This window comes from Apodemus sylvaticus, chromosome 9, assembly GCF_947179515.1.
Source record: "Apodemus sylvaticus chromosome 9, mApoSyl1.1, whole genome shotgun sequence".
Lineage (NCBI taxonomy): Eukaryota > Metazoa > Chordata > Mammalia > Rodentia > Muridae > Apodemus > Apodemus sylvaticus.
The window spans coordinates 71509118-71533255 of record NC_067480.1 but is presented as its reverse complement, the minus strand read 5'-3'; the positions used below and the strand labels follow the sequence as shown (position 1 = coordinate 71533255).

The 24138-nt window shown below is 38.2% G+C and overlaps 1 protein-coding gene and 1 pseudogene across 1 annotated transcript in view; one reads left to right on the top strand and one right to left on the bottom strand.

Moving 5' to 3' along the window:
- Positions 1-24138, bottom strand: part of LOC127692310 (adhesion G protein-coupled receptor E4) — a 101121-nt gene that overhangs the window by 57907 nt on the left and 19076 nt on the right. Inside the window, exons 3-6 of the mRNA XM_052192523.1 lie at positions 15184-15234; positions 14310-14432; positions 4107-4259; positions 253-293 (exon numbers count right to left, since the gene is read on the bottom strand). Coding sequence (XP_052048483.1) covers positions 253-293; positions 4107-4259; positions 14310-14432; positions 15184-15234 — 368 coding nt within the window. The remainder of the gene's footprint in view (positions 1-252; positions 294-4106; positions 4260-14309; positions 14433-15183; positions 15235-24138) is intronic.
- On the top strand, positions 16482-18092 carry LOC127692735 (sulfhydryl oxidase 2-like; annotated as a pseudogene).

Here is a 24138-nt window from a genome sequence, read left to right as displayed (position 1 = left end):
CAGCTGAAGATACCCTATATATGGCATCCACCCTAAAGTTTCTCGATTTTCCTGGACATAATATTGTAGTTAATTCTCATGGCAGCAAAACTTGCCATTTTTTCCAGCTTTACACAGAATAGAGGACAAAATAGACAGGGGATACGCAATACTCTCTCATAATAACTATAGTGAACTGGTGTAGCACTTAAGCAGAGAACAACCCATCAAAACAGACTAGATGCTTCCCAATCAAAACATTGCTCCACTCACCAAAACACTTGTTTTTGATTCTATTTTCTTGCTGTAGTTCACTGGAAAAAGTCAGATTTACATCAGATATGGGAAAAGCACATCTGGTTTATATGTGTTCAAGTTTGATCATTTTCTGATTGCCTCACAGCCCATCCATGCTATTATTTTTATTTTTGATGCTGCTTTCTTGAATTGTTTTGTTATTTTTTTAAGAGGAAATAAGAACATACACTTGCATGGATAAGGAGAGGAAAGGATCTAAGAAGTTGGGAGAGAGAAAAAAGTGTTAATAATGTATTCTCAAAATAAGTTCTCAACAATGTGTTTCCAAAATAAATCCACCCCCCAAAAGTATAAATACATTTTAAAATGTTAAATATGTACTAAACTGGATTTTTAAAAGTTATTTCTTTTTATTTATAATACATATGCATATGGTCTTTGTTCATATATCCTGCTACTTTTTCTTATATATTTTTTTCTCCCTACCTCTCACTAAACCCTCAAGGATTCATACTCTCTTAGTATTTGTTATATGTGTTCTAAGTCATGCTTTTATTGCATTAAGATTTAGACATGAAATTGTACTGTTGATCTGCAGCTATTTCCTTGGAACTGAAATATTCTCTGTTGGAGAAGGCCCAATGGAACTTAAGTAAACAGACTCAAAAGGCTCGAGATTCTCATTAAACCTGCAAGATTACTATGCTTCTTTTTCTTGGTTATGCAAGAAGTAACTATTGCTGTAGGGGAAAGCTACAGTTAGATTTGCTGAGCTGCCTAAAATTTTTTTTAAGGAGCTCTGTCTGCAGAGAGTTGAAATGCATGCCGTGTGGGCTTTTTGATATAATTGTCTTGAAGAACCCATACTGTTATTAGTAACTTCTCAAAGATGCTCTTGTAAGTAGCTCCAGTCAACTCACTGGCTCAGTTAGTTAGACATGAGTAGAATTGTCTTAGTAGTCAATAGTGTTGTATCTTTAGTGGATAGAGAACTTGTTCATACGATCCAGTAAATGTCAAATGGTACTAACTTAGTCAAAATGATTTGAAAAAGAACAGTTATATGGCTCCTGTGATAGATATTTGTGGTACACAACAGTAGCTGGGATTTCTGAGGATGGATTTCTACAAAGGCAATCCCAAATGACTTCCTTTCCTCATATAGTATGGCATGATATGCTTTCTCAGTTTACTTGTGGTATCACTTTCTTTTTGTTAGAAGGTCGAATAATACCAAAGCATAAGCTGTCTAAGAGTGGGGTTTCCATAGATAGAAACACAGTGTGGCCATCTTTTATTTGTTATATCTCAGCAGTCCCCACTGTTGATTGGAGTCATTCAATCCAGTGTAGGAATGTCCATCAATGTGCTGATGGGGTAAAAAATACATTACAATACCTGAAATTAGCACATATGAGCACACATGAGATGAGACCTTGAGCAGTCTGAGTCATCACTTTTATAGCCTTTGTTTTGTACAGTGAGATATGTGATTTCCCATAAAGAACATGGCCAGATAGACATGGAATAACACTGAGAAAGAGTTTGCAAGTGGCCCTTTCTTAGATGTAAAACCTTGGAACTCAGAAAAAAATATGTTGATGACTGGAAGATAGTTGGCTAAAATGAAAGAAGACTGCATTAGCTCTGACTTCCAATAAAAAAAAAACAAAGGAGAAATCCACAATTCATAGACAGTCAACACTTTTATGAACAGTTGCATATGAGAAACTAGAAATAATGATAATCAGAGATCATTCTACATCTGACATGAATTGACAAAAACTTTCAAACAAGCATATTTCAAAACTTCTTTTTATAATCTTGCTAATTAGGCAATGGGACATCCTACTGGACATGATCAATTTGAATGCTCTAAAAACTAAGAAAATATTAGTATGATTTACTATTCCTCCTTGTGGCAAAAACCCCACATAATCTAAACATACTAAAGAAAGTTTCTGATGGATGTCACGTAAAATACATTAGTGAGATCTATCAGCAGGTAAGTTTTCATTAACATATTGATTGAAAGACAATAAAAGGGCAGACACTGTTGAGGAAACTGGGCATTAAAGAGGTAGCATTTAATATCCTTTTAATTGCATCTTATAAGACATTATTCATAAATTTCAGAAAGATGTTGAGTGATTAGGTGGCTTGGGCCAGATGTGGTCCTCTAATGGCTTTGATGAGCTGCATAATAACTTAAATCATTTATAAGGTAAAGAAGTTTTAGGTGATGTGAGTGATGTGCTCTGACTTATAAATTAGCTTCTAAGATGTTAAAGAAATCAATAATAGGAGAAAAAGGCAAAGCAATCAAACAGAAGTGTAAGGATACTGGGTGGTAAATGTAGCAAGTTTGATGTCAAGGTAGAGTTCCTAGAGAAGAAATTACCAGAAAGCCAACTGTTAAGCTAATAAGCTTCTAGATGCCGTAAAAGGCCAAACAGCAGTTCAGGAAAAGAAAGGTTAAGTTTCATTTGAAGAAGGGATCTTTCCCTACGTGCTTTGTATATAATTCACAGGTAGTGGAAAAATGTTTACTCAGCCTGGGGCCATTTGACAAACCAGGTGTACCTAGTGTACAGGTAAGAACCATAGTTTTGGTTGAGAGCATTTTGAACTTAGAATCCTCTGCCAGCACAAGGCACAGTTTAAGGGAGCTGAGCATCAGGGCTGATGAGTGGAGATGCACAAAAGTGTAGCAGATAAATGACGGTAACTAGGGACACATAAAAGGCAATGGATAACAACAAAGAATAATGTTTCCTTGAATGGTGCCATACTGGCATTGCTGTTTTGATGAAATAACTTATAGAATGGATGAAGTCATTCACATTGTGATGGGCCTTAATAATGGTTCCTTTTTCATAAACAAATAGAATTTAATTGTGATGAAATTTGGTAGGCATCTGTGGTCTTATGTACAACATTAGAAATGTTTCATTATGTAACACTAACTCTTGAGTATCTTACAAATTTATAAAGCATCTCGAAAAAAAAAGACTTATTGTGAATAGAAAATAACTATGTATGAAAATCCTTGTGCCAGAGATAGGAAGACCCCCTATATATTATTTGCTATAGAAATACATAATCTTTGAAATCATAAATCTTATTCCCAATATTCTGGGTTGGATGGCAGAACGTAATGATAAAACCATATTTCTAATGACACCAAAATTGCTAGCTAAAGGACATAGAGAAATCAAATTGAGACAGATTAGAATCCAATCCTTAGTAGATTTGAAAATGGTGAGATGTAAAGTGTTCTCTGTGGAAGAAAATTGTCGTCAAAATTTTTTCTTGATTATAAATCCTGCATGCCATATTGATACATGACATATCTGTTATATGTATATCTGACTACTGAAAATTAAGGTTGATTTCATAAGGTGGAGCTCACATCTGGTATTGCATGCCACTGACTGAAGCAGTATCATTTGATGTGTGGTATTCTACATGTCTTGAGCAATAAAATGTATTCTGGGTCTTAAGAAGCTGATCTCTTATTATTGTAGAATTAAGTCACATGTGATGGAAGTCTTGGGAGTATTAGCATGAACTGATTAAGTTTACTCTGAAAAAAAAACTGGCATGGGAACTGAATGTGGCATTGGTGCAAGATAAAAAAATTCTATAAACTTCTGTAAAGGGATCAAGGAATTTCATTGGAGACAGATCTGGAAGATATATGTTTGGAAGCAGTTATTTGATCCTAGAGATTAAGTGTGATTGGATTATAATAGAACAGCAAAAAATGGATGAAAATACAAAAATAACTCTAGCATTCTGTGTTGTAGCTGCCACAAGCTTTACCAACCCACCTCCTTTTGCTTAGCTGAAAAAATGGATATACTTACCATAACAATCAGGGTGATCAATATCAATAATGCCAGCTACCCAGTTGAATAAAGGATATTTTACTACACAGCTGCATATGTAACTCCCAATTTTATTTCTACAGTATGACACATCCTTGCATACCAGTTCTTCCAATAAACACTCATTAATATCTGTAAATCAAGAGAAATTTTGTTTTTGCTTTCATCGAGCATACTTCATTCTCTTTACTATAAAGTCTCTACTGCCAGACTAATTTGCAAATTTACCTATCAATATCCTTTGTTTTTTGTTTGGCTAAACTAATATACAGATCATATTTTTTCCTTTAACATATAAAACTTAATTCAATTCTCCCTCAGTCACTGTTTTTCTTATGTCTCCAAGCACTTTAGTATGTATCTAAAGCAACTTAAGGAAGGAATGGCTAATTTTGACTTATAATGTGTGGTTGGGAAGCAGTCCTTGATAACAGGAAGATTTGTTCACATGGATACGAGGTATTTGTTCATATTACATAAGCAGCCAGCCTGCAGAAAAAGATGAATACTAGGATTAAGCCAGTTTTATTCTTTGTTGCCATTTTATTTAGTCTGGAATTAAAGCCTGAGGAGTCTTGTTATTCCCATTCAAGGTATATTTTCTCCACATAAGGGCCACCTCAAAGATCCTCACAGACATGTTCACAGGTGTTACTCTAAATCCATTCAAGTTGATAGTGAAGAATAATGATCATGAATATCAATAAAATCACTGCATGTGTGTTGTAAAATAATATCATGATGGATTATGAAGTAGGCAGCAGTTACTAGTGAAATACCCTATAAAATACTCAGAATAATGATGAGGATGAATGTATCAAAAGGATGAATAGTAGAATAGAAAAAAAGCTGAGAAATATATTTTTGGGTAAATTATGGTTTTGGTATGGAAGCAATAATTTCTAGGGGGTTGCAGAGGGGAGACCAGGAATGGGTACATCATTTGAAATGTAAATTAAAAATAACCAAAAAGGGAAACAGTAGTGATTTGAATAAGAAATATTTTCTGTGAGTTCAGATATTCAATTATTCACTCTTTGTGGTATTAAAAACACTATTGAAGGAAGGACATAACTAAGAGAAACTGTTGAGTGTTTATAACCTTGCTATACCACCTTCTTCATGCTTCTGATGTCTGTGTATAGATGAGATATGATATATCATCTCTGACTGCCTCATGCAATAGTGTTCCATAATTATGAACTTTGTCCCTGGAACCATAAGGTAATACAAACACATTTTTCTGTGACTTGCTTTTAGTTATGTAATTTATATCAAGGTCAAATGTATAACTAATACTGAATTTGAGGGGCCAAAGAGATGGATCAGTGTTTAAGAGCAGTATTTTCTCTTGTAGAAGACCTAGGTACAATTTCCAGAATCCACATGGCAGCTCACTACCAGTTCTAGCTCCAGTCCTAGTGGATCTGGTGACTTCTAGTCTCCACGCCCATTGTATGAGTATGTGATATGGATATACAAGACAAACACATATGTGCATAGCATAAAATAGAAAATGAAGCTGGTACTAAGAAGTGGGACTATTAATACAGTTGACCCAACTATGAGGTCTTTTTGAAGAATGTAGAAAACTTCGGAAATCTGTACCAGAAACCAGGTTAATCCTATAAGCAGAGACTTATTAATTGTTATTGAAGAATCTCAAAATACAACATTTTTCAGGTAATAATGATGGCATTGGAAGGTTGGGCCACAAGAGATCACAGAAGATACTTTCTCTATTAACACCTGGGCTAGATGCTGCTTGATTCATGCTTTTATGAAAAATATCATTGTTTTCTGTCATTTTAATGATAATTGACAAACAGTTTAACTTTAAATAATTGACTGACACTCAGCATCACAGGAGAGGCAGGAAGTCCTGCCCAGCTGGGGACATATTCCTTTTAGTTCCAGTCTAGACCAAGGAGTGGATCCTGTGATCGACAACCTCCTCCCCCGCAACATACCCATACACAGAGACAACATGACCTCAGGAGTTCTGAGATCCCAGGATCACAGATGAGGTCCCAACCCCTGCCACAGTATCTGACCTAACTGGAACCCTTCCTGGGTCCCAGAGGAAGGAACTTCCCCATGCACCCAACCAGAGACACACTTTTCTACCAGGTTTCATTTTTGCTCAGGAGCATATCCTGTGCTCCAGTTCCCCCAATGTTGTCCACACAGAGAGACATAAAGACCTCAAGGAATTCTGACACAGTCAGGCTCACAGATCAGGGTCAACAGAACCCTTCACCCACCCAGAAATAGCCATACCCTAAAAGGCCAAAATAACCAGTATCACAGGAAGGACAGGCTTCAGTCAGAGACAGCAAGGACAGTTAACACCAGAGATAATCCTAAGGCAAGAGTCAAGCAGAACCCAATGCTACTTGGCAATAACAGAACCTAGTTCTCATATCATAGCAAGCCCTGGATATCCCAATAAACCTGAAAAGGAAGATTCTGATCTAAACTCCCATCTCATGTAGATGGTAGAGGACCTTAAGAAGAACATAAATATTTCCTCTAAAGACAAACAGAAGAACACAGGTAAACAAGTAGAAGCCCTTAAAGAGGAATCCCATAAATCCCTTAAAAATACAGGAAAACACAATGAAACAAGTGAAGTAATTGGAAAACATCCAGGATCTAAAAATGGAAATAGAAACAATAAAGAAAATCACTAAGGGAGACAATCATGGAGATGGAAAACCTAGGAAAGACAGCAGGATTGACAGATGCAAGCATCACCAATAGAGTACAAGAGATAGAAGAGAGAATCACAGACATACAAGATACCATACAGGACATTAACAAAACAGTCAAAGGAAGTACAAAAAGCAAAAATCTCATAACTTAAGAAAACCTAAGAAATTCAGCACACAATGGAAAAACCAGACCTAAGAATGAGAAGTATAGAAGACAGCTAAGATTCACAACTAGAAGGGCCAGTAGACATCTTCAACAAAATTATAGAAGAAAAGATCTCTAACCTAAAGAAAAAGATGCTGATAAAAGCACAAGAAGCCTAAGAACATCAAATACATTTGACCAAAAAATCCCCCCATCGTATAATAATCCAAACACCAAATACACAGAACAATGAAAGAATATTAGAAACAGTTAGAGGAAAAGTTCAAGTAAAATATAAAGGCAGAGCTATCATAATTATACCAGACTTCTCAATTGATACTCTAAAAGCCAGCAGATCTTGGACAGTTGTCATATAGACCCTAAGAGGAAAAAATGCTATCCCAGGCTAATATAACCAGCAAAATTCTCGATTATCACACATAGGGAAACTAAGATATTACATGGCAAAACTAAATTTAAACAATATATTTCTACTAATCCAGTTCTACAGAGGACAATAGAAGGAAAACTCCAACACAAGGATGAAAATTACATCCAAGAAAAACCAAAAACTTGATCTTCTCACAACAAACCCAAAAGAAGATAGCCACACAAACATAATTCCACCTCTAACAACAAAAATAACAGGATGCAACAATCATTGGTCCTTAATATATCTTAACAAAATGGACTCAATTCCCCAATAAAAGATATAGACTAACAGAATGTGTATGTTAACAGTACACAGCATTTTGCTACATGCAGGAAAAACACCTCAGTGACAAATACAGTGACAAATACTTTTACCTCAAAGTAAAAGGATGGAAAAAATTTCCAAGCAGATGGTCCCAATAATCTGTAGTAGCCATTCTAATATCCAATAAAATAGACTTTCAGCAAAAAAGTTATCAAAAAAGATGGAGATGGACACTTTATATTCATCAAAGGAAAAATCCAGAAATTTCAATTCTGAACATCTATGCTCCAAATGCAAGGGCATCCACATTCATAAAAAACCCTTTACTAAAGCTCAAAGCACACATCACACCCCACACAATAATAGAGGGAGACTTCAACACATCACTATCTCCAATGGACAGATCTTTTAAACAAAAACTCAAAAGTGACATAGTGAAACTAACAGAAGTTATGAACCAAATGGATTTGACATGTCTGTAGAACATTTCACCCTAAAACAAAAGATTATACTTCTTCTCAGTGCCTCATGGTACCTTCTCCTGAATTGACCATACAATTGAACACAAAACAAGTCTCAACTGATACAAGAAGTTTGAATTAGTCCTATGAATTCTATCAGAACAGCATGGAATAAGACTGGCCATCAATGACAACAAAATAACAGAAAGCCCACATACATGTCGAAATTGAACAAGTCTATACTAACTTGGTTAGGGAAGAAATAGAGAATGAAATGAAAGACTTTTTAGAATTTAACAAAAATAAAGGAACAAAATACCCAAACTTATGGGGACACAATGAATGCAGTGCTAACAGGAAAATTTATAGCTCTCAGTGCATTCATAAAGAAATTGGAATAATCTCACACTAGCAGCTTAACTGTACATCTGAAAGCTCTAGAAAAAAAGCAAATATACCCAAGAGGAGTAGACAGCAGGAAATAATCAAACTCAGAATTGAAATCAACCAAGTACAAAAAAAGAGAACTATATGAAGAATCAACACAACTAGTAGCTGGTTCTTTGGAAAAAAAAATCAGTAAGATAGATAAACTCTTAGCTAAACTAACTAGAGAGCACAGAACCAATATCCAAATTAATAAAGTCAGAAATGAATAGGGAGACATAACAACATAAATGGAGGCAAGTAAAAAGTCATCAGATTCTATTACAAATGCCTTTACTAAACAAAACTGGAATATCTAGAGGAAATCTCTGATTTTATAAATTAGATATCATGTGCCATAGTTATATCAGGATCAGAATAACCATTTGAACATTCCTATATAACCCTTAAGGAAATAGAAGTCATTATTAAAAGTTTCCCAACTTTTCCCAAAAGAAGCCCAGAGCCAAATTGTTTATTGGAGAATTCTATCAGACCTACAAAGAAGCCCTAATACCAATACTTTTCAAACTACTCCACAAAATAGAAACAGAAGGAACACTACTACTTAATTCAGTCCATAAAACTATAGTAAAAGTGATACTGAAGCCACACAAAGATACAACAAAGAGAGAAAACTTCAGACCAATTTCCCTTATGAATATCAATGCAAAAATACCCAGTAAAATTCTAGCAAACCGAATCCAAGAACACATCAAAATGAACATCCATCCTGATCAAGTATGCTTCATAGAAGGGATTCAGGGATGGTTCAATATATGGAAATCCTTCAATGTAATCTACTATACAAACAAACTCAAAGGAAAAAATATACATATCTATCTCATTAGAAGCTGAAAAAGCCTTTGACAAAATACAGCACCAAACTACAATTCATATTATAAATCTTGAAAAAGTCAGGAAATTGAGGCCTATACCTAAAATTAATAAAGGCAGTGTACAGAGCCAACATAAAACTAAATGAAGAGAAACTTGAAGTAATTCCACTAAAATCAAGACCAAGACAAGGATTCAAACTCTCTTAATAGTTATTCACTAAAGTATTTTCAATTCTGTCTAAAACAATAATAAAACAAAAGTAGATCAACATGCTAGAAATTGTCAAAGAAGAAGTCACTGTATCAGTTTTTGCAAATATGATAGTACACATAAATGAACTCAAAAATTCCACCAGAGAACTCTTAGGGTCCCGGAAGTACAATAGAACCAGCCCTGCTGCTCAGAGGAAACAGCCGGAAACCCTGAGGACTCAAGAGCCTAGGAACAGCCTGGGACAGGAGACTTCCTATTACCTCCTGCACCCAGAGTTGATCAGGGCCACAGAGCTACATACCCAAATACAGCTACAAGAGAGCGGGTCTCTCAGAAGTACTTATATATTGGTGTACACAGAGATAACAGGTCTCTCAGGAGCACAGAGAAGACACAGTCAGAGACAGCAGCACCAGCTAACACCAGGGATAACCAGATGGCAAAAGGCAAAAGCAAGAACATCACCAACAAAAACCAAGGCAACATGGCTCCATCTGAATCAAATTCTCCAACACGCCAGAAAAGCAAGACCTAATTTTACTATCACACCTCATGATGCTGATAGGGGATTTCAAGAAGAACATAAATAACTCCCTTAAAGAAATACAGGAGAACATGTTTCAGCAGGTAGAAGTCCTTTGAAAGGAAACACAAAAATCTCTTAAAGAAATATAGGAGAAAGCTGGGCAGTGGTGGCACATGCCTTTAATTCCAGCACTTGGGAGGCAGAGGCAGGTGGATTTCTGAGTTCGAGGCCAGTCTGGTCTACAAAAGTGAGTCCCAGGACAGCCAAGGCTACACAGAGAAACCTTGTCTCAAAAAAAAAAAAAGAAAGAAAGAAAGAAAAGGAAAGAAAAGAGAAAAAAGAAATACAGGAGAACATGGGTCAACAGGCAGAAGTCCTGAAAGAGACAACACAAAATCCCTTAAAGAATTACAGAAAAACACAAACAAACAAGTGAAAGAACTTAGTAAAACCATCAAGAATCTAAAAATGGAAGTAGAAACAACTAATAAATCACAAAGGGAGACACATTTGGAGATAGAAAACATTGGAAAGAAATCAGGAGTCATAGATGCAAACATCAACAACAGAATACAAGAGATAGAAAAAAGAATCTCAGGTGCTGAAGATACCATAGAAAGCATTGACTCAACAGTCAAAGAAAATGCAAAATGCAAAAAGTTTGTAACCCAAAACATACAGGAAATCCAGGACACAATGAGATGACAAAACCTAAGGATTATGGGTACAGATGAGAGAGAAGATTTCCAACTTAAAGGTCCAGTAAATATCTTCAACAAAATTATAGAAGAAAACTTCCCTAACCTAAAAAGAGAAATGCCCATGAACATAAAAGAAACCTACAGAACTCCAAACAGACTGGATCAGAATAGAAATACATCCCATCACATAATAATCAAAACATCAATATATTAAACAAAGAAAATATTAAACGCAGTAAGAGAAAAAAGGCCAAGTAACTTATAAAGGAAGACCTATCAGAATTACACCAGACTTCTCACCAGAGACCATGAAAGCTAGAAGATCCTGGGCAGATCTCATATAGACTCTTGAGAGAACACAATGCCAGCCCAGACTACTATATGTAGCAAAACTCTCGATCACCACAGATGGAGAAACCAAGATATTCCATGATAAAACCAAATTTACACAATATCTTTCCAAAAAACCAGCCCTAGAAAGGATGATAGATGGAAAATGCCAATACAAGGAGGGAAACTACGCCTTAAAAAAAAGCAAGAAAGTAATCTTCCAACAAACCTAAAAGAAGATAACCACACAAACATAAAAATAACATAAAAAATGACAAGAAGCAACAATTACTATTTCTTACTATCTCTTAACATCAATGGACTCAATTTCCCCAATAAAAAGACATAGACTAACCATACAGGACCCAGCATTTTGCTGCATACAGGAATTGCATCTCTGTATCAAAGACAAACACTACACAACCTCAGAGTGAAAGGCTGGAAAACAATTTTCCAAGCAAATGGTCCCAGGAAACAGGCTGTAGTAGCCATTCTAATATTGGATAAAATTGACTTTCAACCTAAAGTCATCAAAAAGGATGCAGGGGAACACTTCATACTCATCAAAGGAAGAATCCACCAAGAAAAACTCTCAATTCTGAACTTCTATGTTCCAAATGCAAGGGCACCTCATTCATAAAAGAAACTTTACTAAAGCTCAAAGCACACATTGCACCTCACACAATAATTGTGGGTTACTTCCACACTCCACTCTCTTCAATGGACTGATCAGGAAAGCATAAACTAAACAGAGACATAGTGAAACTAACTGAAGTTTTGGACCAAATTGGATTTTCTATCTATCTATCTATCTATCTATCTATCTATCTATCTATCTATCTATCTATCTATCTATCTATCCATCCACAAATATACGTATATATACACACATATATGTATATATATGTATGTATATATATATGTATATATATATAATACATTTCATCCTAAATCAAAAGAATATACCTTCTTCTCAGCACCTCATTGTAGCGTCTCCAAAATCGACCATATTATTGGTCACAAAACAAACCTCAACCGATATAAGATCTAACTAATCCCATGTTTTCTATCAGATAACTATAGAGTAAGGGTGGTATTCAATAGCAGCAAAATCAACAGAAAGCCCACATACATGTGGAAGCTTAACAGTGCTCTCTACTCAATGATACCTTGATCAAGGAAGAAATAAGGAAAGAAATCAAAGACATTTTAGAAGATTTCACCTCACATCAGTCAGAATGGCTAAGATAAAAAACTCAGGAGACAGCAGGTGCTGGAGAGGATGTGAAGAAAGTGGAACAATCTTCCACTGCTGGTGGGATTGCAAGCTGGTATAACCACTCTGAAAATCAATTTGGCAGTTCCTCAGAAAACTGGGCATGAAACTACCGGGGAAGCCTGCTATAGCACTCCTGGGCATATACCCAGAGGATTCTCCAGCATGCAATAAGGACACATGCTCCACTATGTTCACAGCAGCCCTATTTATAGTAGCCAGAAGGTGGAAAGAACCCAGATGTCCCTTAGTGGGGGAATGGTTACAGAAAGTGTGGTATATTTACACAACAGAATTCTACTCAGCTATTAAAAACAATGAATTCATTAAATTCTTAGGCAAATGGATGGAACTAGAAAATATCATCCCAAGTGAGGTAACCCAATCACAAAAGAACAAACATGGTATGCACTCACTGAAAAGTGGATATTATCCCAGAAGCTTGGAATACGCAAGACACAATTCACGCATCAAATGATGCCCAAGAAGAAGGAAGAACAAAATATGGATATTCTGGTCATTCTTAGAAGGGGGAACAAAATACCCACAGAAAAAGATACAGAGACAAAGTGTGGAGAAGAGACTGAGGGAAAGACCATCCAGGAACTACCCTATCTAGGAATCCATCCCATATACAGTTACAAAACCCAGACACTATTATCAATGCCCACAAGTACTTGCTGACTGGAGCTGGATATAGCTGTTACCTGGGAGGCTCTGCTAGTGCATGACAAATACAGAACGGGGCACTTTCAGCCAGCCATTGAACTGAGCACAGGGTCCCCAATGGAGGAGCTAGAGAAAGGGCCCAAGGAGCTGAAGGGGTTTGCAGCGCCATAGGAGGAACAATGATATGAATCACCCAGTGTTCCCAGAGCTCCCAGGAACAAAGCCATCAACCAAAGAGTACACATGGAGTTACTCATGACTCCAGACACATAGGCAGCAGAGGATGGCCTTGCTAGACACATAAGGGAGGAGAGGCCCTTGGTACTGGAAAGGCTTGATGCCAAAGTGTAGAGGAATACCAGGACAGGGAAGCAGGAGAGGGTTGATTGGGGAATAGGGGGAGGAGAGATGGCTTATGGGATTTTCAGGGCGTCAACCAGGAGAGGGAACAACATTTGAAATGCAAATAAAGAATATATCTAAATTCTCTCTAATGATTGAACTAAACCATTTTGTTATTTAGTTTTTTTCTTTCTCTACTTGAAACAAAGAAAAGGCATTTTAAAGTAAGGACCTTAACTGAAGAGAAAATGCTGTCATAAGATTGTTTTATTTTTGTGAAAGACAATGTGACAAATAACATCTATAAAAGAAGGCACTTAATTGGGGGCTTATTATGGCATAAAGAAGGACAACATATTTTTATGAACTGTGATGGGGCAGTATTTGATATATTACATATTATCTGATTCACAGGCAGAAAGTAAAGAAGCAGCTAATTGAGAGTGGCATGGATTTTTAAAATGTCAAGCTCTACCTCTATTACCAAAAGTCCTTCAACAAGCCCATTCCTTCTAATCCTTCCAAAACAATTTCACCAACTTGTAACTAAGCTGTTAAATATATGACTTTCCTCAAATCACTAGGTTGAAATAACCATGAAGAGATAGCAAGTAAGCAACACTCCTCCATGGTCTCTCATTCATTCCCTTTCTCCAGTTTGTTGTTGATGTTGTTCTGGTTTTTGGTGTTTTATTATTATTATTATTATTAATCCATTCCCTATCTTTCCACTGTAATAGAATATTACCTTGAAGTGTAGGATAAAAGGAACCATTTCCTCCCCAGATTACTTATGGTATTAATCACAGCAATAGAAAACATATGAGGATAGACTATTTTACCTTGACATTTCACATGGGGCTCAATAATCCTTCTATTCTTAGAGCCTGTCCAGAACCCTTCTTTACAAATGCAGTGGCTGCTGTTGAAGCAGCTGGCATTTTCATTACACTGGGGGCAGGAAGCTGCAAGAAACACAAAATGCACTCAACTAATTTTCATGTCCTTTGAAGCATATCACTTTATAACTACTCAAGTGTTGAATATAGGTGTTCAGAAGGCTTTTGGTAAATATTTTTTTACCATAAATATCTATTTAAAAATGGTCAAATTTCAATTGGGAGAACTTATGCTTCCTTTTCTGGGAGATTTCTCTGGTTTTTCATCATTAATCACTATAGGACAAGTTAGTAATGCCCATTCTTAAGGACTGATTTATTAAGTCAATGACTGGCAGAATGTTATTTATAAAAACCTCAGCTTCAGGAGTTGTACAGATGCATTACTTATAAATGTATGTGTGCTTTTACATAAGTTTGATATGTAAGTATGAGGACCTGAGTCTGAAACATGAATCAGCAACACAGGCAGGAGGAGAGACTAGAGGGAGCATCTGCCATTTCTGCTACTTGGACCCAGCTCCTTTTTGGGAGAACCAAGAATCATGGGTGGATATTGTCTTCTTTATAGTTATAGTGTCTTCTTCATGCTGGCCTCTTAAGCATCAAATGGATTCAAATGTGTAATTTCTCAACTAAGTTATGTAAACATTAATGGTGAGGATGAAGATATTAAAAATAGGGCATCGGTACTTAAAATATAAAAATATAAAACTCATAAATAGTTTTACACTTAACAGTGAACATTTCCCTTCCAGGGAGCAGTATTTAATATTCCACTATCTTTTCCCCTGACTTTAACCATAAATAGACTCACCTGAAGTAGTCATCATTTGTAATATTGACCAGATAAGCAGCATGCCAGGAACTGAAAGAGAAAGAGAAGGAAATATTCTGGTTGAGATCTTTAGAGGTCCAGCTCTGCTTTGGAGTTGTATAGACTTTGTCCATCCAATAAATACAACTTTTATACTCATAAATATTAATTTGCTACCATTGTCATGTTGGATTGTATGAAGCGTGAAGATACTGAAGAGTGAAACATACATAATGAAGTCAAGAAGCTGTTAGAGACACTGCAGGAGTGGTCGCCAACCTCCCCAGGACAAGCTTCCATATAATGCCATTCTAGACCTAGTCAACAACAAAATGCAGATTTCTGGAAGCCATGAAAGCCCACCTTACCCGTCAAAACCCCAAATCATCATTGATCAAAAACAAAAACCCCCAAATAATGATATTCCAAGACAAAACCAAATTTTGAAAATATCTATCTACAAATGCAACCCTACAGAAAAAATTAGTAAATAGAAAATTACGACTAAGGAGTTTAACTACACCAAAGAAAACACGGGAAATAAATAATTCAACACCAACAAAAAATAAAATAAGGGAAGCACTCACAAACACACACATATACACACTCATACAAGAGAGAGAGAGAGAGAGAGAGAGAGAGAGAGAGAGAGAGAGCTAACACCAAAATATCAGGAATTAACAAATATTGATCCTTGACATCTTTTGACATCAGTGGATTCAATTCCCCAATAAAAGGTCACAGGATACAATAACCTGGGTCCATCATTCTGCTGCATACAAGAAACATACGTCAGCAATAAAGATAACCATTGGAACACCCTCTCCTGGGACCTTGCTGCCTTGGCTGAGACTGCTATTGCTGCTGGAGATGGTGGCAGCAGTGGGACCCCAGGAGGGTTGTGGGGCGTGGCTGTACAGGGTGTGTGAGGACCCCTTGTGGTTGCTGGACAGTGCAGTGGTCACAGGCAACTGCTCAGTCTCTTGGCTGGTGCAGTTACATTTGTAGTGGTGCTGTGCACCTGCCTGGAGAGTGCTGGCCTCAGACATGCTAGACTGGGCGCTGCCCACTGTGTCCCTGCTTTGGACTCTGCAGAAGAAAAGAGCCAGGATGTGTGCTGCACATTTGACATCCACTCCTACCCCCCCTTCAGGGTGAGCCCCCAGCAATGTTGACCCCTGCTCCAGTCCTTCCTTTTTCACAAGGGGCTTAATAGGTAGAATCTGCATACCAGTAACTCCTAGGTTAGCATTTCTGGCTGGAAGTCTGAAGACTTTTAGGGGATTTGCATTCCTAGCATGCTGCCTCATCTTGAGCCACAGAAGGCTCTAATCAGAGCCAGGTACAACATGAAGCCCCTGGTCACACAGAAGCCTGCTGGTATTTTAAAGCATTTATAAAGGAGTTTACAACTGGAAAACATTTTAAAGGTTCAGTGACATCCTTTCCTTCATGGACAGCCACAGTGACCAATACCATGCTATTGTGTTTGAGAGCAATGGTTCTTGTGGTGGACGAGAGGTGATCTTGGATTTGATTCCATATGACAACATCAGGATGAGTAGAGCACTGGATATGGAGAAAGTATTTCTGGGCACACTTGACATTTCTTCAGTTCTTTCTTGCTACTTGATTTACCCAAATGGGACTCATGGATTTTTTAATGTTGCAAAACCTCTATCCTTTTTCTTCTCTTACTTAAAATCCTTACCAGATGTGAGGAAAAAGTTACTTTCCTTTCCTGAAAGGTTCAACAAACAAGAAAATGAAGCGGTTGTGGTTTGGAAAGAATTTGACAGGGCCAACAAGCTGTGACACTGCAGACCTGGAGGCAGGACTTCACTACCTGTTGAGAATGGAGCTGGCTGCCCACAGGTCCCTGACTAGGGCCCAGTTAAAGACATTTAAGGACTTCATGACTCATTGAAAAGCTGTTTTCTGGCCAGCTACCAGTCAAGAAGCTATTGGATACACTGCAGGAGTGGTCGGCCAACCTCCCCCTGGACACAATTCCATGTAATGCCATCCTAGACCCAGTCAACAACAAAATGCAGATTTCTGTAATCTTTCTTACCAGACACATAAAGTAGGTGGGATATCAAGGAAGCTGATTGGAGTTGAGAGGCTACCCATGCTCCCTCTGGAAACTGTTTCACACTTTGACTGTTCAGGTCTCCATCCATCCAGAAGCACTGGTTGGTACAGCAGCCCCCCTGCCCCAGGCTGTGTTGTAGCCCATGAGGAGATATATTTGCACATTCTTTGGGTGCAAAGAATGTGATAAACATTTTGAGGAAATTTCTAAGGAGTCCATGGATTCTCTGAAAACTCCAGACCAAACTGTTCTCTGGCTTTGGAGGAAGCACAATATGGCCATTTGAATGAGGATCCAAAGTTTCCAAAGGTTCCATGACACATTCCAGACCTCTTCCCAGCCTGTCATAAGGAAATTAAACACCTGGACAGCAGGCATGAGGGCCAGGTGCTTGTGTTCCTGAAACAGCACTACAGCATGGACAACCTGGTGGATGCAGAGTCTGTGGACCAGAGCTGTCCTAGTGAGTGGGAAGACCTAGGTAGAGAGCAAGACGAAGGCAAAGGTCTTAACCCCTAGGAAAGTCCAGAACACGGAGAGTCTCTGTATACCCCATATTCTGAGCTTTTCCAAAACCGACATTTCCAAGAGCCTGCACCACAGACCGTACCTAAGACTCCAGAGCCCTCAGGACCCCCAGTCATGTAAGGAGGCCAAGGCAGTCATGCCCTTTCTTAGGGTTTGCTTCTCCGGTCTGGACTTGAGCTTCTATGTGGTGCTTTCTGTGGCCTCCTCGGTGTTCCTGATGATCGTGTGTTTCTTCAGGGTAAGGTCCAAGCCGTGGAAAGTTTGGCTCTACTGCCCCGCTGTGTAGAGTACCTGGGGCAGTGATGGCGACACAGAGGAAACCACCTGCACGCCTCCAGCTTTAATGCCGGGGCCAGGGATTCTCAAATGTGCCAAGCATGGGATCTGGAGGAACATGTTTTGTTTTGTTTTTTCTAATGGAACATTCTTGCCTTGATGATAACTTTGTCCTCACCCTCCCAGCATCCATTTTAGACTAGTGTGTATTTGGCCCTGTATGCTAGAAAGAAGCAGGTCCAGCACACAGCCACACAGCCTTACATGAAGCTTCACATCTACATTTGTTCCCATCCTACCCACCCCTCTGAATGGGAGCAGTATCCAGTGATGAGCAGCCAAACCAGAACAGTCTCTACAGACATCATACACTCTGCCACAGATGTGGGTTGTGTTCCTGCGTAAGCCTAATGTGATTTCATGGAGTTTCAGGGTGCTCTGAAGTTGGACAGGGAACTCTGGTCACCTTGTGGGGTGCAGGGACTAGAGGCCACTAGGTTATGTTGTAGCTTCCCTGAGTCTTCGATAACCAGATCAAGCTGTAGTAGAATTTTGGTCCCTGTGGGGAAGACTCTAGAGACCCTGTCATGTCTTTCTTATACACTTCAGAAGACACTGGTTGGGGCATGGGATGCTACTCCTGAGTACTAGGCCTCCTGGCCTTGAGGGTGACTTAAAAACAACAACATCAATTTAAATTAAATACATTATTTGTAAAATCTCAGTGATAAACTTGTGCCTAAAGGCCTTTTTAAACAAATGATTAAGTCTATCCTTCTGGAAACATTTCTACTGAGGCCCTTCATAGCCCAGGAGCTTCTTTTTTATTTGGATAAAGCAAGCTAGTCGTGTGTGTGTGTGTGTGTGTGTGTGTGTGTGTGTACTCACATGGGTATGACTAGGTTAAATATACATTCTACTTTGCATATTCTATATTTTATGTTTGCATTTTTCCCAATGACAGTTGGTCACAATGGTCACATTTAAGACCCTGTATTATCGATATCCCTGCTGCCACTTGAGGAAATGGACATCTGTCTCCTTGAGTTGTTCCTAACCCTCCTTTCTTCACATGGGAGTATCAGTTCTGAGAGCCCGGCCTCCCCGGCTGAGACAGATGGCTGGACTCAGCCACTTGAACCTCCTGCTTCACTTCCTAGTAGCCGAAAGTTTCTTCTTTGAAACCTGGAGTACTATGCTTAAAAACTAGCAAAAAATAGTTTATTCTTAGGTGTTTCTTTTTTTTTAACAGTATTTTAAAGTGTTTTATTATGTATTCTTATTTAAATATTGTGACACTCTTTAGTTGGATTTTCTTTTTTTGTAAATAAATCATAGGAAATTTCAGTTAATTGCTCAAAATCTTTTTTTTTTTTGATGCAATAAGCAAGAGGATTTTTATTCCAGAACTCTGGGTTCCACAGCTGTACACCGCGCAGGGGTAGAGGACTGTGGACCTTGAGTGCCGAATTGTGACAGCTTTATATATATATTTTCTATATTCTTTGTTTACAATCCAAAAGCTTTCCCCTTTCCCAGTTCTCCCCTCCTCACATGTCCCATAAGTCCTCTTCTCTCCATCCATTCTCCTATCTTTCCCCCTCCCTTTTCTCTGTCCTGGTACTCCCCTACAACACTGGATCAAGCCTTTCCAGGATTAGGGCCCTCTTCTTCCTTCTTCATGGGAATCATTTGATATGCTAATTGTATCTTCAGAATTCAGAGTTTCAGGGCTAATTAATATCCACTTATTAATGACTGCATTCCATGTGTATTCTTTTGCGATTGCATTACCTTGTTTAGGATGACATTTTCCAGTTCCAACCATTTGCCTAAAAAATTCATGAATTCATTGTTTTTAATTGCTGAATAGTACTCCATTGTGTATATATACCACATTTTCTGTATCCATTCCTCCATTGAGGGATATCTGGGTTCTTTCCAGCGTCTGGCTATTATAAATAAGGCTGCTATGAACATAGTAGAGCATGTGTCCTTATTGTATGCTGGGGAATCCTCTGGGTATATGCCCAGGAGAGGTATAGCAGGGTCCTCCAGAAGTGTCATGTCCCGTTTTCTTAGGAACCACCAGACTGATTTTTATAGTGGTTGTACCATTTTACAACCCCACCAGCAGTGAGGGAGTGTTCCTCTTTCTCCACATCCTCGCCAGCACCTGCTGTCTCCTGAGTTTTTAACCTTAGTCATTCTGACTGGTGTAAGGTGAAATCTCAAGGTTGTTTTGATCTGCATTTCCCTAATGACTAATGATGTTGAGCATTTCTTAAGGTGCTTCTCGGCCATCCGAATTTCTTCAGGTGAAAATTCTTTGTTTAGATCTGTACCCCATTTTTAATAGGGTTATTTGGTTCCCTGGGGTCTAACTTCTTGAGTTCTTTGTATATATTGGATATTAGCCCTCTATCTGATGTAGGGTTGGTGGAGATCTTTTCCCAATTTGTTGGTTGCCGTTTTGTCCTTTTGACAGTGTCCTTTGCCTTACAGAAACTTTGTAATTTTATGAGATCCCATTTGTCAATTTTTGATCTTAGAGCATAAGCTATTGGTGTTCTGCTCAGGAACTTTTCCCCTGTGCCCATGTCCTCAAGGGTTTTCCCCAGTTTCTTTTCTATTAGTTTCAGTGTGCTGGCTTTATGTGGAGGTCCTTGATCCACTTGGAGTTGAGCTTAGTACAAGGAGATAAGAATGGATCAATTTGCATTCTCCTGCATGCTGACCTCCAGTTGAACCAGCACCATTTGTTGAAAAGGCTATCTTTTTTCCACTGCATGTTTTCTGCTCCTTTATCGAAGATCAAGTGCCATAGGTGTGTGGATTCATTTCTGGGTCTTCAATTCTATTCCATTGGTCCACTTGCCTGTCCCTGTGCCAATACCATGCAGTTTTTAACACTATTGCTCTGTAGTATTGCTTGAAGTCTGGGATAAAGTCTTGGAAAGAACAGGAATTCAAGGCCCATACCTAAACATCGTTAAAGCAATATACAGCAAACAGGTAGCCAACATCAAACTAAATGGAGAGAAACTTGAAGCAATCCCACTAAAATCAGGGACTAGACAAGGGCTGCTCTCTCTCTCCATATCTTTTCAATATAGTACTTGAAGTTCTAGCTAGAGCAATTAGATAACATAAGGAGGTCAAATGGATACAAATTGGAAAGGAAGAAGTAAAATTATCACTATTTGCAGATGACATGATAGTCTACTTAAGTGACCCAAAAAACTCCACCAGAGAACTCCTACAGCTGATAAACAACTTCAGCAAAGTGGCAGGTTATAAAATCAACTCAAGCAAATCAGTTGCCTTCCTATACTCAAATGATAAACAGGCTGAGAAAGAAGTTAGGGAAATGACACCCTTCACAATAGCCACAAACAATATGAAGTATCTTGGTGTGACTCTAAGCAAACAAGTGAAAGATCTATATGACAAGAACTTCAGGTCTCTGAAGAAGGAAATCGAAGAAGACCTCAGAAAATGGAAAAATCTTCCATGCTCGTGGATTGGCAGGATTAATATAGTTAAAATGGCCATCTTGCCAAAAGCAATATACAGATTCAATGCAATCCCCATCAAAATCCCAACTCAGTTCTTCACAGAGTTAGAAAAAGCAATTCTCAAATTTATCTGGAATAACAAAAAACCCAGGATAGCTAAAAGTATTCTTAGGTGTTTGTAAGGATGAACACCACTGGTCTGTCAGCTTGAGAATCAGGCCTATTTAAGGGCAACCCTGGTGAAATGTTTCAGCCCACAATTGAATCACTGGGGGAGTATTGCTGAAGGGTGCTTATTCAACTGTGGCCCTGGGGCTTTCACAGTACTCCACAGTGTCTGGCGGGGCTGATGTTTGCAGAAACCCACTCTGAGTAGATCCTACTTTCAGCTGCCCTTGTATAGTCTCAGGTCAGCCCTTCTAGAGGACAAGCTTACCACTGACATCCATGTTTGAAAAGGTGTGCATTCCTCCAGGGCGCTGCTCAGTGCAGGGACATATCTTTGGGCCAAGTAAAGTCTGTTCTAAAATCTGAAGTTTTATGACAGGTATTACAATTAATATCTACAATAGTTCAGCAATTTAAATGTTTATTTTTTATTGAAAAGATTTTGAGTAAAAGGCCAATTGGCATGAAAATGTCAATGAAATTCTTATCTTAAAAAGGGGTTCATTTTGTATTTAAGTAAACTCTAATGTGTACATTGTAAGAATAAAGACATTTGACATTTCAAAAAAAGATAACCACTACTCAGAGTAAAGGGCTGGAAAAAGTGTTTTTCAATCTAACAGAGCCAAGAAACAAGCTTTAGTGGGCATTCTATTTTTTAATATTGACTTTCAACTAGAATTAATCACAAGACAAGGAGAAGGACTCTCTCTCTCTCTCTCTCTCTCTCTCTCTCTCTCTCTCTCTCTCTCTCCCTCTCCCTGTCTCTGTCTCTCTCTCTTTTGTATTTTTGAGTCAGGGTTTCTCTGTATAGCCCTGGCTGTCCTGGAACTCACTCTGTAGACCAGGCTGGCCTTGAACTCAGAAATCCACCTGCCTCTGCCTCCCAAGTGCTGGGATTAAAGGCATGTGCCAACCACCGCCTGGCTGGAAGGACGCTTAATATTCATCAAAGAAAACATCCACCAAGTTGACATCTCGGTTGAACATCTATGCCCCAAACACACACACACAGACACACACACACACACACACACACGAGAGAGAGAGAGAGAGAGAGAGAGAGAGAGAGAGAGAGAGAGAGGGGAAGAGAGAGAGGGAGAGAGAGAGAGAGGAAGAGGGGGGAAGAGAGGGAGAGGGAGAGAGAAAGAGGGGGGAAGAGAGGGAGAGGGAGAGAACTGAAATTGAAGAGAAGGCAAGATATTAATAGGGGGAGAGTTCAATATCCCACTCTCTCCAAATGGCAGGTAAACCAGTCATAAACTAAAAGTAAAATATTAAAAATAACCAATATTATGAAACAAATAGACCTAACAAATGTCTATAGAATATTTCAATCAAACACAAATGACTATGCCTTCTTCTCAGCATGTCAGGGAACATTCTCCAAAATTGAACATATACGTAGACAAAAATCAAGTCTCAACAGATACAAGAAAATTAAAATAACATGTTGTATCTTATCAGACCAACATGGATTAATAAATGACTTAATGAACAGAAATCCTACCAACTCATGGAAACTGAAGAAATTTTTACTCAATCTTCTCTCAGTAAGGAAAGAAATTAAAATGAAAGTACAACATCGCCAATTCATGGGACACAATGAGAGCACAGCTAAGAGGAAAGCCCATAACACCAACTGCCTTCATAAAGAAATAAGAGTGTTCTCAAATCAGCAATTTAAAACTACACCTGAAAGCTCTAGAAAAATCCAACATAGCAAAGAGAAGTAGAACGCAGAAATATTCAAAATCAGGAGCGAAATCAATAAATTAGGAACAAAGAAAACAATACAAAGATTCAATGAAACCAAGAACTGGTTCTTTGAGGAAATTCGAAATATAGCCAAATTCTTAGCCAAACTAAATACAAGACAGAGAGACAGAACAAAAGCCAATAAGGAGATTCTAAGAATCATTAGATCAAAGCCTGTACTAAAAAAAAAATGGAAAATCTAAATGAAATGACCGATTTTTTAGACAGATACTACCTACTAACATTAAATAATGTTTACTAATATCAAAATAACTATTTTACCAAATCTTGACTTCAGAGGGCTAATCCAATATATACAAAGAACTCAAGAAGTTAGACCCCAGAAAACCAAATAACCCTATTAAAAATGGGGTACAGAGCTAAACAAAGAATTTTCACCTGAAGAACTTTGGATGGCTGAGAAGCATCTTAAAAAATGCTCAACATCTGGGATCTAACTTCTCGAGTTCTTTGTATATATTGGATATTAGCCCTCTATCTGATGTAGGGTTGGTGAAGAACTTTTCCCAATTTGTTGGTTGCTGATTTGGCCTTTTGATGGTGTCCTTTGCCTTACAGAAACTTTGTAATTTTATGAGGTCCCATTTGTCA